Source organism: Artemia franciscana, chromosome 1, assembly GCF_032884065.1.
Source record: "Artemia franciscana chromosome 1, ASM3288406v1, whole genome shotgun sequence".
NCBI classification, from domain to species: Eukaryota; Metazoa; Arthropoda; class Branchiopoda; order Anostraca; family Artemiidae; genus Artemia; species Artemia franciscana.
Genome location: NC_088863.1, coordinates 11,821,926 through 11,839,135, shown reverse-complemented (window position 1 = coordinate 11,839,135; position 17,210 = coordinate 11,821,926). Strand labels below are relative to the sequence as shown.

Sequence of the window (17,210 nt, the reverse complement as noted above, 5' to 3'; positions counted from 1 at the left end):
AGGAATCACTTTTCCCCAAAATTAGCTTTTGAGGATGTTTCTTGGGGGGGGGGTCTTCCTCCTAGCCATGGGAATGATTGAATTCATCACATAACCAGGTCCTTATCTAGACAGATTAAAAAAAAAAAAAAACCTGAAGTTCGATTTGGCTGCACTATCCAACACGGCCTAATAAATTCTTCAGTTCATTGGTCAATTAATTTGCCTACAAATTAGTCAATGAAACTTAGAAATCTTGTAACCAAATTCGAAAAAAATTATTATAAGCGAGGTAGTATCAGAGTGGTCTGAATTTGCGCTGTTTTGAAGCGTTTGCGCACTATTTCTTTTTTTTTTAATCGGAATTTTTTTTTGGAGGGAGGATCATTCAGTTGGCGCATTTTTACTGAAAAAAATGGAGGTTTCGGCGCATTTTCACTTTTACAATGGCGTAACTTAAAATCAAACATCTGGCAACAATGGACTATATACACAACAACAATTTATGACCTTAACGTTGGAAATCTCTAGTACTAGATTTCAAAAGGATAAATTAAGAGAGAGTATGTCTATCAACCATTTATTTCAGCTATAATTTCAAAATTTGATACACAAATTTAAAGAACATACAGGAACTAAATAAGAGGCACAAGAAACAATTAGCACAGCGATTTAAATCAGTATCTACACATACAGAAAAATCAGCATAAAGCTCACCTATTACAAATTATAAAATACTGGCTATTTTAGTTATTACAGGCAACTAGTATCATTGAAACTTGGAAATTTATATATATATGTATATATATATATATATATATATATATATATATATATATACACACTTACAATAAACATTCTCGGTCAAAAATCCTTTTTTTTTTTTTTTAAATAGCCTATAGATCATAATAAGCACATATCGGTCAACTAGCTAGGAAACTTTCATTTGAAAAATCAATAGAAAAAAAATAGTTGAAAAGAACCAACAAATATCTTGACTTAAATGTTAGATTAAACATAGAATCAAGTTCACAAGAAAACCGTCAGATAAAAAAAAAAACCATTCAACTTCTTAGTGGTTTTCAACTTAGACCAATAAGGATCATGAAAAATTAAATATCATGGCTTTAAATTAGTAAAAAAATGTAAATAAAGAAAAAAACAACAGAAAATCAATAATACAATTAAAAAAGTTTTTGTTTGACGAAAGTTTTTTTTTATGCTTCTGAGGAAACTCCCCACGCTAAATTAAAATACAATAATAACTTTTAACTGAACAGTCTTTGCACATAATTTTCAAATTCCGCAGTTTCGAAATTTTGCATTATTAAGGACGGTTTTACCAATTCAGCTTTGTGCATTAAAATACACTCAACTTTTATAGCACCAATAATCTTTGTACGATGATTACGCGAGTTTTACCGTTGAAATTTGCATACTTAATGTTATTAATTTAAAATCATATGCACAGAGGAATTATTACAGAAATTTGTGGGAGAAGAGAAAATTATAATTTCATTTTAGTGTTCAACTAAAATCATAAATAGCAAACAAAAATCATTACTTTAGTGTAATTATGGTAATTATTTCTCCAATTTTAGGTGAGTAGTTAAAGTTACGTCCGAAATTTTATACATATATATATATATATATATATATATATATATATATATATATATATATATATATATATATATATATATAGGCTATCCATTGATATAATCAATGGATATTAAAAAAAAAGATTATATTTTGAATTAAAGGAACTCAATAAAACATTCCTAACATTAAAATACAAATGAAAAATTCCAAATATACGAATTTTGCCGAAAAAATCAAAACAAGGACGATGAAAAAAAATTACTGTTGCTTTTAAAATTTAGCGTGGAAGGTTTGGATTAGTGAAATTAATTCAAGAGCTATTAAATGAAATACAATTTTGTTCCCGAAGTGCAATAAACAGGAAATATTTAGAACAATTATAGTGTCATAGCAGAAACGGATAGCTTCGAAAATAACTTCATGGCAGACAACTGCTACTTCTTACAATGTTCATTGCTTCTTTTGAAGTTCTTTTTTATTTCTTATTTTAAAACATACCAAAAAATGAAGAAACTTTATTAAGGAACTTACAATAATGAACATGAATAAATGTTTGACCTAAATGAAACATTACCAAAAATAAACAAAGAAGAACAAAGCAATCTTGACATGCAAAATACTGGAATAACGTTTTCCATATTTATTAATATGAAAGTAAATTCTTCAAGAATGTGGGGGATATAAAAAGAATCAGTATTTAAAATTGGATAAACAAATTATTGATTGCGTAAGAATATATCAATAAATAAATTATTAATTGGGCGAGGAAAATTTTTAAATCTTCTAAAAAATTGTAAGTAGTACCCAAGGCAATATTCTTTTTTTTTGAAAAACTTTGAGCATACCAAACTATTATAGCATTATAAGAAATTACAAAAACTTTCTCCTAATCTTTCCAAGTATAATAATGGTTAATTTTCCCAGTGCCTTGCAGCCCAATACATTTCCGAAACGTATTATCTCAACTTGCTAAATTTGTTTTAGATTAAAATGAGTTTGGATCATGATCATTTTATGTCTTTTTACTTTTTTTTTATTATTTTAAAAAAAATTATAAATTCCAGTTTTTGAGGCTTCAAGTCTTAGGCCTTAAATATGTAATTGTAATTTTAATTATGAGCCATGTAAATTTTTTGCTCATTTTGCTAGATTCTATTATCAGACAGACACCCTGCTTTGCAGTGTGGAGTATAAAAAGTTGAGTTATCCTACTACACATCTTGGAAACGTGAATTTTTCTTCTGTTTTCTTATTGTTTTTTTTTTTTGTATAGTGTTTGTGTTACTTTTCCCTTTTTGCATGTTTTGTTTATTTTAGGTTAGTTTATTTGTTCTTTTCCTTTTTTTTCTGTTGGCAAAGGCTTCCAGAGATGAAGCTGAGATATTTGGACTTTTAATATTATCAGTGACAAAAAAAAAGTTTTTTTTGTTATTTTCTGACTGTCTTATTAGAAAATTAATACCCGTTTTATATTTTATTTTGTTTTAATTTTTCCCAAGGTAATACACTAATTAAATTGAGGATGGACGAATATGCTAAGCAAGCCATTTTATTCCAATTATCCAAAGAAAATTATTCGCGTCAGTTCATTGAACTGTTTGATTATGCTGACATGAAGATGAATAGTGTCAGAAACTCTCAAACTTATCACAATTAGATGAAGCGACTCGTTTGTCAATTCTATACCGTTACCACCAATTCCCAAATGAAGTAAGAAAATTTATCAAGAGTGAATGTCTACGGGCCATAAGAGACCCATCTTTTCCTATAAGAGCATACGTGGAAATACTTATGACAACAATAGCATCAAAATCCATATTGGTCGGGCCAACAAATTCAACAATTTGGGCAACATACCACACTAGTCCCTACATTTTTCAGACATGGTATCGATTTGGATTTAATTTGAAAATTGATGCAATGGATCTCATGATAGCTAAATTTGGTGCAATAGATCTTATGGTAGCTATGGAACAACTAAAGACAATAAACAAGCATTAACCTTCACACAAATTCCTACATAAAATTTAACGATTTGCACAAAATACCCCATTAGTCCCTAATTTTTCATACAGTCCTTTGATTTTGAAGTAAAAGTAAACAAAGTTATCCCTCTTACCTTCAGCAATATAACGTCTAATTCTGAATATCTCATCCCCTTTATGAGCACCGGTATAAGTCGGGGCAAAAATGGTCCCAAAACATCTCGACACACTTGTTGTTCAGCCAAATTTAGCCAGAATTCACAAGCTTCTAATGCAACTTCGAGGAGCAACACAAATGCTCGACATACATTTTTTCGAATATCCGGGTCATTGTCCACTGCCAGAAGAATAAGTCCCTGAAAAACGAAAAATTAAAAAGAATTATATCTCTATTAAAAAAAATTATTTTAGATTGCCTATAATTACCATTAGATTACCGTTAGATTGCCTGGTAGATTTCAAAAACAAGAAGAACAAAAGGGAATTTTTTCCGTAAGACGATGGAAATCTATTTTGAATGAATATTTCGGCCCTAAGTCCAAGGGCCGTCCTCAGCAAAACTTATTCAAATAAGCAAATATTCATTCAAATTAGATTTCCACTGTCTTACGAAAAGAATTCCCTATAGTTCTTCCTGTTATGGATGTTGGTGATGGAAAGGCAGTGTAGTCTTTGTCACTATTTGCGTCTGATAGATTACCGTTAGATCGAATCAAATGAAAATCGATTTTAGCCTTGTAAATTTTCGTTGTCTCTTCCACCTTGGACGAAACGAAATAGAAATCTAGAAAAACGAGTATAATATTTCAAATAAGACAGTCGAAAACAACAAAAAAGTTTTTTCCCTAGTAATAATAAAAGTCCAAATATGTGGGCTTAACGTCCGGAAGCCTTTACCAACCGAAAAAAAAAAACTAAACTAGATTGAACAATACAATTACAAATAAAAAACAAAACACAAACGACAAAAACTCACACCTTAACGATGTCCATTATGAAAATATTCACCATGCAATAGCACAAATACAAACATAAGTACGTCAAATATATAAATTTCATTAAACCGGATCAATTATTTTAGATGGTGTATTTTTTTTTCTTCTGCCTTAAAAGAAAACGAAAAAAAAAAAACGGATATAATATTTCAAATAAACAGTGGAAAATAACAAAAAAAAACTATCTTCACTAATAATAATAAAAGTCCGTATATTTTGGATTTACGTCCGGATGGCTTTACCGACAGAAAAAAAAATTAACCTAAATTAAACAAAACATATAACGAAAAGGAGAAACAGAACAACCCACAATCGAAAAAAACACACCTTCATACAAAGCAAACATAAGTAGGGCATACACCACTTAATCTCATTAAAAAGAATCCGGATCAATTAGTTTGGATTTTGAAAATTATTTTTGTTTCTTCTGCCTAGGTCGAAATCAGGATGAAAATGTAGAAAATGGGGCATAACATTTCAAATAAGACAGTGGAAAATAAAAAAATGAAACCCTTAATTTACTAATAATAGTAAAAGTCCAAAAATATTTCAGCTTCATGTCCATCAGAAAAGGCCTTTATCAACGATAAAAAAGAAGCCACCCTATTATTTAAGAATTGAACTGATTAATATGCATGGAAACCTGGGCTATGGATTCGGAGTCGTGGAGTTGAAATTTAGTCAGTTTTTGCTGAATGGGGTTGGTATATATTGAAAATGTCTGGAATCAGAGTCGGTTATAACTTATAACCGAATCCAGAGCCTGGATGAAAACTATCTAAATATAGATAGATAGATAAGTGTATTTTAAAGCCAAATATACAGCCATGAACACAGTACCATAACATAAACAAAAGACATGAACAAAAGGAAGTCATAGTTTAAAGGAAAATTACAGGAAAGAAGAAGAAAATGAAAAAAAAAATGAGGAACAAAATAAAAAAGTGAAGCTAAAATTTAACCTACTTCACAGACATTATAATCAGTTGAGTCCAGTAAATTACTTAAAGTTGGTAACAATTCTGGCCAGCATGAGAGTTCGCCTCTTGATGCTATTGTTGTTATAAGTATATCTACGTATGCTCTTATAGGTAAAGATGGGTCTCTTATGGCCCACAGACATTCACTCTTGATAAATTGTCTTACTTCACTAGGGAATTGGTGGTAACGCTATAGAATTGACAAACGAGTCGGTTCATCTACAAAAGACACGTGTTAAAATGCTCGGTTATAATTCTAACAACAAAACAGTAAACAATAACAAGAGCTAAGAGCTCATATGGCACTTGTGACGAGGCGAGAAGAGCTAAGAGCCAAGAGATCATATGGTATGAGCTCTAACAAAATCCTATGAATCAATAGATTGATTTAAAAAGGAAAATAAGAGGCTTAATGCCGGTCAAGATTTAAAATAAGAGCTCTGAGTCACAAAGTCCTTCTAAATATCAAAATTCATTAAGATCCGATCACCCACTCGTAAGTTATAAATACCTAATTTTTTCTAATTTTTCCTCTCCCTTTTGCCCCGCAGATGGTCGAATCTGGGAAAACGACTTTATCAAGTCAAATTGTGCAGCTCCCTGACACGCCTACCAATTTTCATCGCCCTAGCACGTCCAGAAGCACCGAACTCGCCAAATCACTGAACCCCTCCCCCCAACTCCCCCAAAGAGAGCGAATCCAGTACGATTCTGCCAATCACGTATCAAGGACATTTGTTTATTCTATCCACCAAGCTTCATCCCGATTCCTCCACTCCAAGTGTTTTTCCAAGATTTCCCCCTCCAACTCCCCCCAATGTCAAAAGATCTGGTCGGGATTTGAAATAAGAGCTCTGAGACATGAATTCCTTTTAAAAATCAAATTTCATTACGATCCGATCATCTATTCGTAAGATAAAAATACCCCAATTTTCATGTTTTCCAAGAATTTCGGTTTCCCCCTCCAACTCCCTCGAATGTCACAGGATCTGGTCGGAATTTGAAATTAGAACTTGAAAGCACAAGATCCTTCTAAATATCAAATTTCATTAAGATCTGGTCACTCTTTCGTAAGTTACAAAAACCTCAATTTTCAAAATTACCCCCCCCCCCTCAATTCCACCAAAGAGAGCAGATCCGGTCCAGTTATGTCAGTCACGTATCTTAGACAGGTTTCTATTCTGTTTCTGTTCGGAGACCAAGCAGGCAAAGCAAGACAATGCAAGGCAACAGGACAACAAAAGAAAAAAAAAATTAGAATTCCAAGTACTGACCTTTCTTTATTATAGCTTTCTTAGGCGAAATTGGTTGAGTGGAAACAATTTTCAAATCCGCTTAGTTGCTAAGAAAAAAAAATCAGAAGCGCGAAGTCTTTTCCTGAAAAAGCCTCATTGAAATCATGGCTCAAATAAGATTTTTTTTGAAAAATTATTATTTTCTTTTTTTCTGTGCATAGCTTCGTTTTTTTTCCGTGTCCTTATTCTCCCGTATTGTCAAATAGAGACGGTTCAGAAACTTATATATCTGTGCGATATTTTTACATATTATTTCTCCTTATTTGAGTTCCAGCAATTTCAATTTAAGAAACTCATTTATCGACAGCATGAGAAAATATTAGAAAACGTGGTAGTTTGCAGCCAGTTGAAAAGCAGAATAAATTTCAAAAGCAAAGGCAATTTTCACATTCAGCCGTGTCTTTAATAAAGTTTTTCAGGCAAAGCTGGTGTACTTTTTTAATTTTTCAGGGCAACTACAATGAAAAGGCCTTAACTAATTATGGTGTTTGAAATGGAAAAAGGAAAAATTATGAACTTGTATAAAGCTAATAGATTGGTATTATGTGAATTTTTGTTAGGTAATTGGGGGACCACTGTTAGTTGATTTGAATTTTGAATGAGGGTATATTTGTTTCACGTCTACTGGACTGCCCTTCTAAAGAGCCTTTTGTCAGGCACTTGACAAGATCAGAAGAGTATTATATTGTAATGCATACTGTAAATACTTAGTTCAGTAAAGCACTAGGTATCAGTCAAGGGCCCTGTTTCTATATCAAGCATTGTTAAGATTAAAAAAGAAAGTGGAACGAAACTTGAATTGGCTCTCACTACGTTTGTTACTAAAGAGAACCCGTCCATCAGCAATATGGACACCCCGCCAGAGATATTAAAACAACATGCACGATTCGTAAGGTGTTCAACTTATGGCGTGCTGACACATTCCCTCCCCCCACGGCAAAATAAAGTTTAACATTTTATTTTGCACTGATTTTATTTTCTTTGGCCAAATTGAATGAAAATTTGGCCAAAAATGGCCAAATTGAATGGAACTACAATTAGTGTTACAAGGATTGTAGACAGGCAGATACACAGAAGAAATGTCTCAGCCGAAAGCACAGAACAATTTTAAAGAATTAACTTATTCATCTTCTGGATTGAAAGTATAAAACTTTATAGAAGAACGTCTCTTAAAGCACAAGAATATTTTAAAAGGGTTTCACTGTTTGCTTCACACTTATCCACAGAATAGTGAAGAAAGTAAAGAGATGAAAGAGCCATTTTTGAAGTTGATCGAAATTTATGAAGAAGATGTAGAAAACAACACCTTAAACGTTTGATGGCGGAAAGAAAAATTTGGCAAAAATTTCTCTAACGGAACAAGGCACACCATGTCAATGCAACTGATTTTCTAAATATTTGTGGCAAAGCAATCTCTCCGAACATCCATATCTTACTTAATATTTTAATCACTACACCTGTATCGACCAGCACAACAGAGCGCTCCTTTTACACTTCGGAGAATCAAGACATACCTAAGAAACGTGACGTAAAGTAGGCTAAATGGCTTTGCCAATCTCGATGTCCACAGGGAAATTCTAGTTGACACAGACAGTGTATATATCCATACTGACGAAGACTCAATTTTGTTTTGTAAGACAGCTAATTTAGGAAGATTGTGTCAGAATAAAACGTAAAATCGTATTTAATCTGCTGGGTTTTATCAATCATTCTTATAGCCCCTACTCGAAACTAGCATCCAAAGAGCTAAAATAAACTAAGTAATGCCTTAAATTACCGGTTTTTCTGAGGATTTTTGAAGTTTTTTGTTGATTAGCCCGCACTAGACATCACCACCCTTACTTACGGCAACTTACGTTCATTCTAAGCTTGCTTTCATTCACTCTTTTCATTTTTCTTCATTTTAAGTTTCCTTCTCTTATGGATTTCTGCTTGATTTATCAAAATTATTTTGCTCAAACTAAGAGTTTATGCAAAATCTTTTGGATTTTACTGTTTGGTTTGAACTTTTTGCTTTGTATGCAAAACTTCCTGTTTTCAATAATATAATTCAAAAGAGGCCATTAACCATTTTTATTTAAAGGACAGGTAATAATCTTGTCAACAGAAAAAAAAATCGGCTTATGTAATTTAAAATGCATTATTGTGCAAATATTAAATATTAGTGGAGAACACTTTCTTTTTGATTTTTTCAACTTTTATCATGACCACATTTATGGACAAGCAGGGCTTAACCGTATGCAAGGTGCAATACATTAAAACAGATTGGACTAATTGACAGTGTTTTCAGATCGACGCTGTTTTGAGGTAAAGAATTCTCTATACTTTTTTACTGATACTGACAAATGTCCTTAGAAATGGAGACACAACCTAGGTTTTCCAGGTACCCACAGGTATATCTTGTGGAGACAGAAAAGTTATCTATTGCCAACAGGTTCAGTTTCCAAAAATCAAAGACAGAGAGAACACAAAAAAATCAGTTAGTCAGTCAAAGATCGTGCAAAAGCCTGGTTTCATCTTTGGAGGTAAAGCTATAAAGAATATTGATTAATCCCATCTCCTCAAAAATGTATTTTCACCATCCATTCACGCGGTAGATATTCTCGAATGGGTTTGTTCCTTCTGGTCAAGAAAGCATGGTGAAATTATATCTTCTATGGACACAATGCCATCCATCTCAATTATACTTCTCTGCAAATTTTACACAAAGCTTGTTCCCAAAAATGAATGCCCGTGTTCAGCAGAGCTCATAGAAAGCTGTTTATACTCCTCCAAAGGATTAATAATACGGCTTCTAGAGATATAACAGGGTGTCAATGGATATTCTTCTCAGTACCCACCATTCTTACTAGCTATATACTAGTATCACCGTTACGGTAGGTAAAGAAACACCTCACAAGGGATAGTCAATTCCTATGTTTAGACAGCCTGATTGCACTAAAGTCATTACTAAAAAAATACTACTGTTGCCAATAATCTATGAAAAGGGGTTGAGCCTTATATCTCGAATCGGCAAAAAAATTGTTATCAATTACAACAGCAGAAAGAACTTGTTTCCCAAAGAGCAAGCTTATGAAAAATGATGTTGCACTTATGCTATAAATAATTAACGCTTAATGCTATAACCTCTTTTGTTCTATTACTTTTGATTTACAATCAACTCAAAATCTATTATAACCAAATTTTCATGAGTTTTAGAGACCGAAAGCGTTAAGTACAGGTCTCCCCCACAGTCAAAAGTATAACGTCTTTTCAACAATCGACGGTTTAAAAGGCGTTTTATATATTTTTTGCTAATCTTCAACATTTTGTAAAATGTCATAAAATATATGCCATATTTCCACGACCTTACTGCATAGTTCTTTTGAAGGACGATAAAAATTCTTCTTCAATAATTTTATCAGGTTCTTAAAAGTTTCCTCTAGGCTTCTCATACAAGCCTAGATACTCATGAAAACGCCCAAAGGTTTTTTGGGGTTAGGATGCTCATCCATAGACCAGAAGCTATCGTCAACGCAAAAGTACTGTGTACACTGTTATTTGATTTAAAAATTCAATGCATGAAAACGATGCATTTTCGCCAAAGAAAAGACACAATTTTAGAGATCAGAGCGGGCATAAGTCGAATCCTCTAAGTTAACAATCTTAAACCAAACAGACTAAATTGAATGAAGAAATCCAGCACAAAAAGAAACGGAAAAGGCCATTAATATGAGTTGTGCAACCCTCATTTAACTCCCCAAAACAATTAGTAGCATTGCCTCTTCAATGAATACGCAACATATTTTCAATTGAAATTATTCTTTACCCGATGGTCAATATATTTGAAAGAATGAATTATTTTAGACATTTTATGATTATTATTACTTCGCCATTAGTAAGCATATAGATACAGTAAACCCTGGCATTGGGGTTTTTGGACAAGCAAGATCCCCTTTCCTACTTTTATAAGGTTCACTCTATATATAAAATAGTCCTAGCTACATTTTTTAAGTTTAGCATTAATCCGCAAATATGTAATGGCGGGCCCAAAATAGGTCTGTCGAAACTGTTTTTGAAACATAACCACAATATCACTTTTCCTTCATGGCACCCCCTTCTTAAAAGGGGATGCTTAAAGTTGAAAGTATACAATAGTTGTTCGTGTATAGTAAGTGCTCTTCATAAATTGTTTTGATAAACATAGTTATGTATTTATTTTAATTTTCTCTATCTTGTACTCCGTCCCTATGAACTATCCCTAGCTCTAAGAACAACAAGCAGTTTGCAAGAATACAAAGAAACAATATTTTATTGATTAAATTTATATTAAAATATAAAATAAAAAAATGTTGTTTTATGTTGAGTCAGGAAGAGGTTCTTTGGCAGGAGCAGAGGCCACATAATTGCACAGCTTCAATGAGCAGTAAATTCGTTAGGTGAAGGATGAGCAAAAAATTGAAGCAAAATTGATTAAAAAATTTTTTAGGGTTCTATTTTTTTTTTTAGTAAAATACAAAAAGGGGAGCAAAAAAAAAAATATACGCGAATTTTACTGAGATTCTATTTAACTTGAGGTTTAGAACCCTTGTTTTTTTTATTTAAACTTTAAAATTATAAGAAACCAGTTCTGCTGCACTGTCTTTTTATGTAAAAATAAGCGTCTATACACAAAAAGACGAATGCAACAGAGAACAGGCTTATACAGAGAATTTCGACATTTACTGCCCAGCTACTTCATTATCTAGAAAAGAAAAGAAAAGTCAATCATTTGCAGACAATAGACAATATGTTTTTCCGAACTAAAAAATTTATAAAAGGATAAATTTTGAAGACTGGCTAAATACATTACAAGAGCGGAAACCTCAAGATGGTTGCGATGTCTGGTCAAGACCTTTTTTCTTCACATGTAATTATGCTTGCTATTAACAAATCCTTTTAGACTTTCCTGGAACATTTTGTGATATAGGAAAAGCACAGATACAAATGTGTTCCTTAAAACTGAATTAGTCAATACGAGATAAATGCTAAATGTGAAAATGAGCACTACCTAAGGAGGGGCGGGGGTAGCATGGATTAGTTTTTGGCGGAAAAGAAATTTCCTGGGCAAAAACTTTCATGGGTAGATAAGGTGTGATTTAAAAATTTACATTTTCTAAGAGCCCCACGGAAATAAAACCATCGAAAAAGTGATGAAGAACTAACATATTATGCTATATATATATATATATATATATATATATATATATATATATATATATATAAACTGTTTTGAGACTAGAATTGCTAACTGATTGCGCATGCAACTGTTGTGTGACCATGGCCTTGAGGAAGTGAGGTCCAACCCACGAGGCAATCCAGATGTTACTGGTTTCCAATCAGTCTAAAACCGGTTCCGAATGAGACCCCAGTCATGGTCACAGTTGCGTTGCAGTGCTGTCCCAGACATTTTTGGGAGCTACCGCGTTGATATTGTACAATTATTTTGGCTCTCAACATGTCAGACCAGGAATTAAACATGAAAGTAGACTAAAAGTAGACTAATATCATGATTGTCAAAATGGCTAGTATACAATAACTGAGCAGCTAGGGGTTTTTAGTTTAAACTTTAAGGAGAAGGTGGAAAAGAAAATCGAATTGAATCATAAGAATGTATGTGCATCCAGGTAGTCAAAAGAGCACATCTCCAATATCTTAGTAATTTCTAAGGGTATTAAGTTGAAACCTTCAATCATTGGTGAGGAGGGTGTCGAACAAAATCAAAGTATACTATATACACCTAAGTAGTCGAAAGGGCGCGTCTGCAAAATATCAAGAGCAGCTAAGAGTATTTAGTAGACGCTTTCAGAGGATGCTGGGGGATGATTCTAAACTAAATCGAAAGACACTATGTGCATCCATTTCGTCAAAATGATGAACCTATAATATAACAAGAATCGCTTAAAGTTGATATAATATAACAAGAATTGCTTAAAGTATAAAGCTGAAACCTTCGGTGCATGTTGAGATAAATCTCGAACAAATTGTCAAAAGACAGTATCCGCAACATGTCACGAACAGCTTTTGATATCAAGTTTAACTTTCAAGGAATGATCAGAGAGCAAATTGAATTCAACGATAAGATACTACCTGCATTCAGGTTGAAAAAAGGGCATATCAAAAATATCTCAGCAACTTCTTAGGGTCTTAAGGCGACTTTCAGATAATTGTACAGATGGTACTGATCAAAATCAAAACGCACTATGTGCATCAAGGTTGCCAAAAAGACATATTGACAGTATCTCAGGAAGTTCCATGGACCACAGTAGAAACTTTCAGGGAATAAACAAACATTGTACAACAAAGTCAAAAGCAACAGTGACCATAAAGGTAAAAAAAAGGGCGCATTTATAATTTTTCAGGAACAACTAACAGTATTAAGTAAAAATTTCGAGTGAATATCGAGAGGTATATTGAACTAATTCAGGAGACCATTAAGTGCATTATGAATGTCAATATGGCATATATGCAATAACTGGGGAACATTTAAGAGTATTAAGTCGGAACTTTCACCGAAAGTTGAGAGAAATGTTAAACTAAATCGAAAAACACTGTCTTGAGGGAATGCCGATGGGGATATTGAACTAAATCGGTGAACTGTATGCATCCAGGGTGTCAAAATGGTTCATCTGCAATACGGCAGGAACGGCTAAGATATTTGAAACTTTCTGTAAATATTGAAGGTGATGTTGAGCTAAATCAAATGGCACTATCTCAATCCAGGATATCAGAATGAGACGTCTTCAATAGTTCATACACGGTTAATGGTATAGATTAACGCCTTAAGCGACCAACCTGAAACTGTGAGGGAATATTGGACGGAAAGGACAAGTAGATAACAAATTTTGATTTGTTGACTGAAGGGAGCTCATCAACGACAAAGAATGTTTGAAAAAAAAATATGGTTGTATTGATTCTTAGTTTGAAAGTGTGCTATAGTAAGTGTTATTAGTGTGTTATATTCTTAGTGTGATCTCTTTTTTTTTATCTCATTAAAATTTCAGGCCGTGAAGACACCTTAATAAAAGTTTCAGAACCAAGGGAATCGTAACTGGAAACAAATCTTGTCAGGGATTCTTCATCTCCTTTTTTTTTTTTTTTTTTTTTTTACAACAAATTGGAACTATATAAGCTAATATACTAGCTCAAAATGCATAAATGTAAACAAACAAGCTATTAAAGCAAAATATAACACACACAAAAAAATTCCTACAACGAAGTGTGTGATCATTATTCGTCTATATCAAAGGTTGTAACAGTAGATACGACGGAACAGCTTCACCCCCCAAAAATTCCCAAAATTGTTCACATTTTTTTAAATAATAGTACCCGTATCCAACCACTTGTAGTTCTATAATATAGCTATTTTTAGAATTCCTAGCAAAATTTTGTCCAGAATATGAAGAGCAACTCAAAATCTTTTTGCTTTTATTCATCAATAAAAAAAATATCAAGAAAACTTACAGAAATTAATTTTTTTAACTTAACAAACAGATGATGTTTCAACAAAAGAAATTTTTTAAAATAAGTACAGAACTAATTTAAACCAAAGGGGAGCAGAAGTAGTGAAAAAAAAGTCATGCTTAAAACGTAAATAAATCATTATAAATAAACTAATGAAACCCTCTGACAGACCGTATTTCAAACAGTAGGTGGTGCAAATATCGTAGGTCCCCAAAGACATAGTTATAAGGTTTTTCGACTACGCTGAATAAAATGTCTATCTCAGAATTTTGATCCGCTGACTTTGGGAAAATAATTAGCGTGGGAGGGGGCCTAGGTGCCCTCCAATATTTTTGGTCACTTAAAAAGGGCACTAGAACTTTTCATTTCCGTTAGAATGAGCCCTCTTGCAACATTCTAGGACAACTGGGTCGATACGATGACCCCTGGGAAAAAACAAAACAAAAAAAACAAACAAATAAACACGCATCCGTGATCTGCCTTCTGGCAAAAAATATAAATTCCACATTTTTGTAGATAGGAGCTTGAAACTTCTACAGTAGGGTTCTCTGATACGCTGAATCTGATGGTGTGATTTAAGTTAAGATTCTATGACTTTTAGGGGGTGTTTGCCCTATTTTCTAAAATAACGCAAATTTTCTCAGGCTCGTAACTTTTGATGGGTAAGACTAAACTTGATGAAACTTATATATTTAAAATCAGCATTAAAATGCAATTCTTTTGATGTAGCTATTGGTACCAAAATTCCATTTTTAGACTTTTGGTTACTATTGAGCAGGGTCGCTCCTTACTACAGTTCGTTACCACGAACTGTTTGAACTGGAAATTTTTTCGATTTTCAAACGTTTTCTATGCCTTTTCAACAGACTTTTCAGCCTAAAAAGAAATACAAAAAAAAGTAAAAGAGAGGAATAGGAGTGAATCATTTTCGACAAGGAGCAATTAGAATTAAAAAGCAATCATTTGAAAAAAAAATGATATCCGGAACTTATTTTTTTAAGAAAAAGAGCTCAAAATTAAAAAATGTAAAAAAAAGTAAATGTAACATAGCAGATCATGGTGCAAAATACGGCTAGTTTTACTTAGAAAAAAGTTAAAAACGACATGTCTGTCCAGCTCTTACGAGAAACGTGAAAAAAAAAATTAACACAACAGACAGGTAAAGGGACTCGCAGACATTTTTCCAGGGAGGTTAAGTGCGAACAAATTTTTATAGGGGGAAGGGCTAAGGTTCGAATTTTTTAAGGTGTTTTATTTAAAGGTAGTTTTTTTTTTTAGGGTAGAATATACTAAAAGATATATCAATCAATCAATTTATTTATAACCCATCTACAAAAAAAGGGCGGAACGCCCTTAAGATGGAGTAATAAGAGAAAAAAAAGGTACAAATCAACACAATCAAACAATTAAATAAGTAATGCTGACCATGGGTAAGACACTATCGACATAGAAGAACGAAAATCATGAAGCTTTTTATCAATAATAGATGTAGGAGAAACTAGGCGGAATTTGTTCACTAAGTAACTATTTCTAGTCCAAGGAGGGTAACTGAGAAGGAATTTAGCATAACGAAAATATACTCTACGAACAGAAAGTTTCTGAGGTTCACTAAAAAACTGCCAAACTGGACAAAGAGAAAGGAGATGAGGTACAACTAGGCTATTATAAATTTTCGCAAGATTTAATTTATCAATGTGTTTAATATTAGATACAATTGAAGCATAAGCAATTCTCAGTTTTTTCTTCAAATTTTCAAGGGATAATTTCACAGTTTCTTTCATATTTTTTCCAATAGGCATTCCAAGGTAAACTAATTTTTGAGAAAGGGATACTTGAACATTAGCTAAAGATAAAAAATAGGGCCATTTGTCTCTTTAAAATTGAAAGCTACAACTGCAGTTTTTTCAACTTTGAAAGAAAGCCCAATATTGTTATATTCATTGTAAAGCTGATTAAACGCATTTTCACATCCACTAAAAGTACGGCTAAGATTCAAAACGTCATCTGCAAAAGTGATTAAAGACAAGTTAAATCCACGGTGAATACAACTAAAATTAACAGAATTTTGGGCATTTAAAACAGAGTTATTAAATAAAGAAGGTGAGGTAAGGCTACCTTTACTTCTTTCTGCATCAGCAAGAACATTCATTAAAGCAAAAAGGGCATGCTCCCGGCTAATACCTTTTTGGTAGCCAAACTGGTGGGGTGGGACATAACATTTAGAAACAATTTCATCCAAAATAACTGACTCAAACAATTTAAAAATAGTACAAGAAACTGTTATAGGTCGGAAAGAATTACACGCAGTAAAATCCTTTTTGCCTTTTTTCGGGATAGGGGTTATTTGACCTAATGTAAATTGATAAGCAACAACTCCGTTTTAAATAGACATTTGAAAAAATAGAGATAAATGATTAAAAAGAAGAGCACTTGCATAATCAAAATGTCTGGCAGTAATTCCATCAACTCCCGCGGAATTTCTTTTCTTTAGCTTTTTACAATAAAACGATACATCACTTGGCTTAATTATAAATGTCGAAGGTTCGTGTTTTTTCAGACAAGCACTTAATTCTTTTTCAAATTTTGACTCAAGAGCAGGATCGGGAGAAGAAAACTCATGCTTATAATAATTTATCCACTCAGGCTCAGGAATATTATTTGCACAAATGTGTTCACAAGGGCGTTCAAATTTTTTCCAGAGCTTCGAAGGGTTCTCTGCAATTTTATGAGCGTTTTTCTCAATAAGATCAACCTTATGTTTTGGTAAAAGATTATCGTCTCTACCTGACATATAGCCAATATTTTCATAATAATTAATTCAGTGTCCAAAGAATTATAAATAAGCGGATTATTTTCAGACATGAGTGAAAATTCCCTTGGGAACAGTGATTT

The 17,210-nt window shown here is 32.8% G+C and overlaps 1 protein-coding gene across 4 annotated transcripts in view; it reads right to left on the bottom strand.

Moving 5' to 3' along the window:
• Nucleotides 1-829: 829 nt before the first annotated feature.
• LOC136025623 (eukaryotic translation initiation factor 2-alpha kinase 3-like) overlaps nucleotides 830-17,210 on the bottom strand; it is a 37,566-nt gene continuing 21,185 nt past the window's right edge. Inside the window, exons 5-6 of one of the 4 annotated variants that reach the window (XR_010617123.1) lie at nucleotides 5,528-5,760; nucleotides 830-3,922 (exon numbers count right to left, since the gene is read on the bottom strand). Coding sequence is in view for 3 of the 4 variants with exons in the window: in XM_065701618.1 (XP_065557690.1) it covers nucleotides 3,641-3,922 (282 nt within the window). In the remaining variant the exon portion in view is untranslated. Of the gene's footprint in view, nucleotides 3,923-5,215; nucleotides 5,761-11,109; nucleotides 11,560-17,210 lie in introns of those variants that run through there. The other 3 variants (XM_065701618.1, XM_065701624.1, XM_065701629.1) reach the window with 3 other exon arrangements.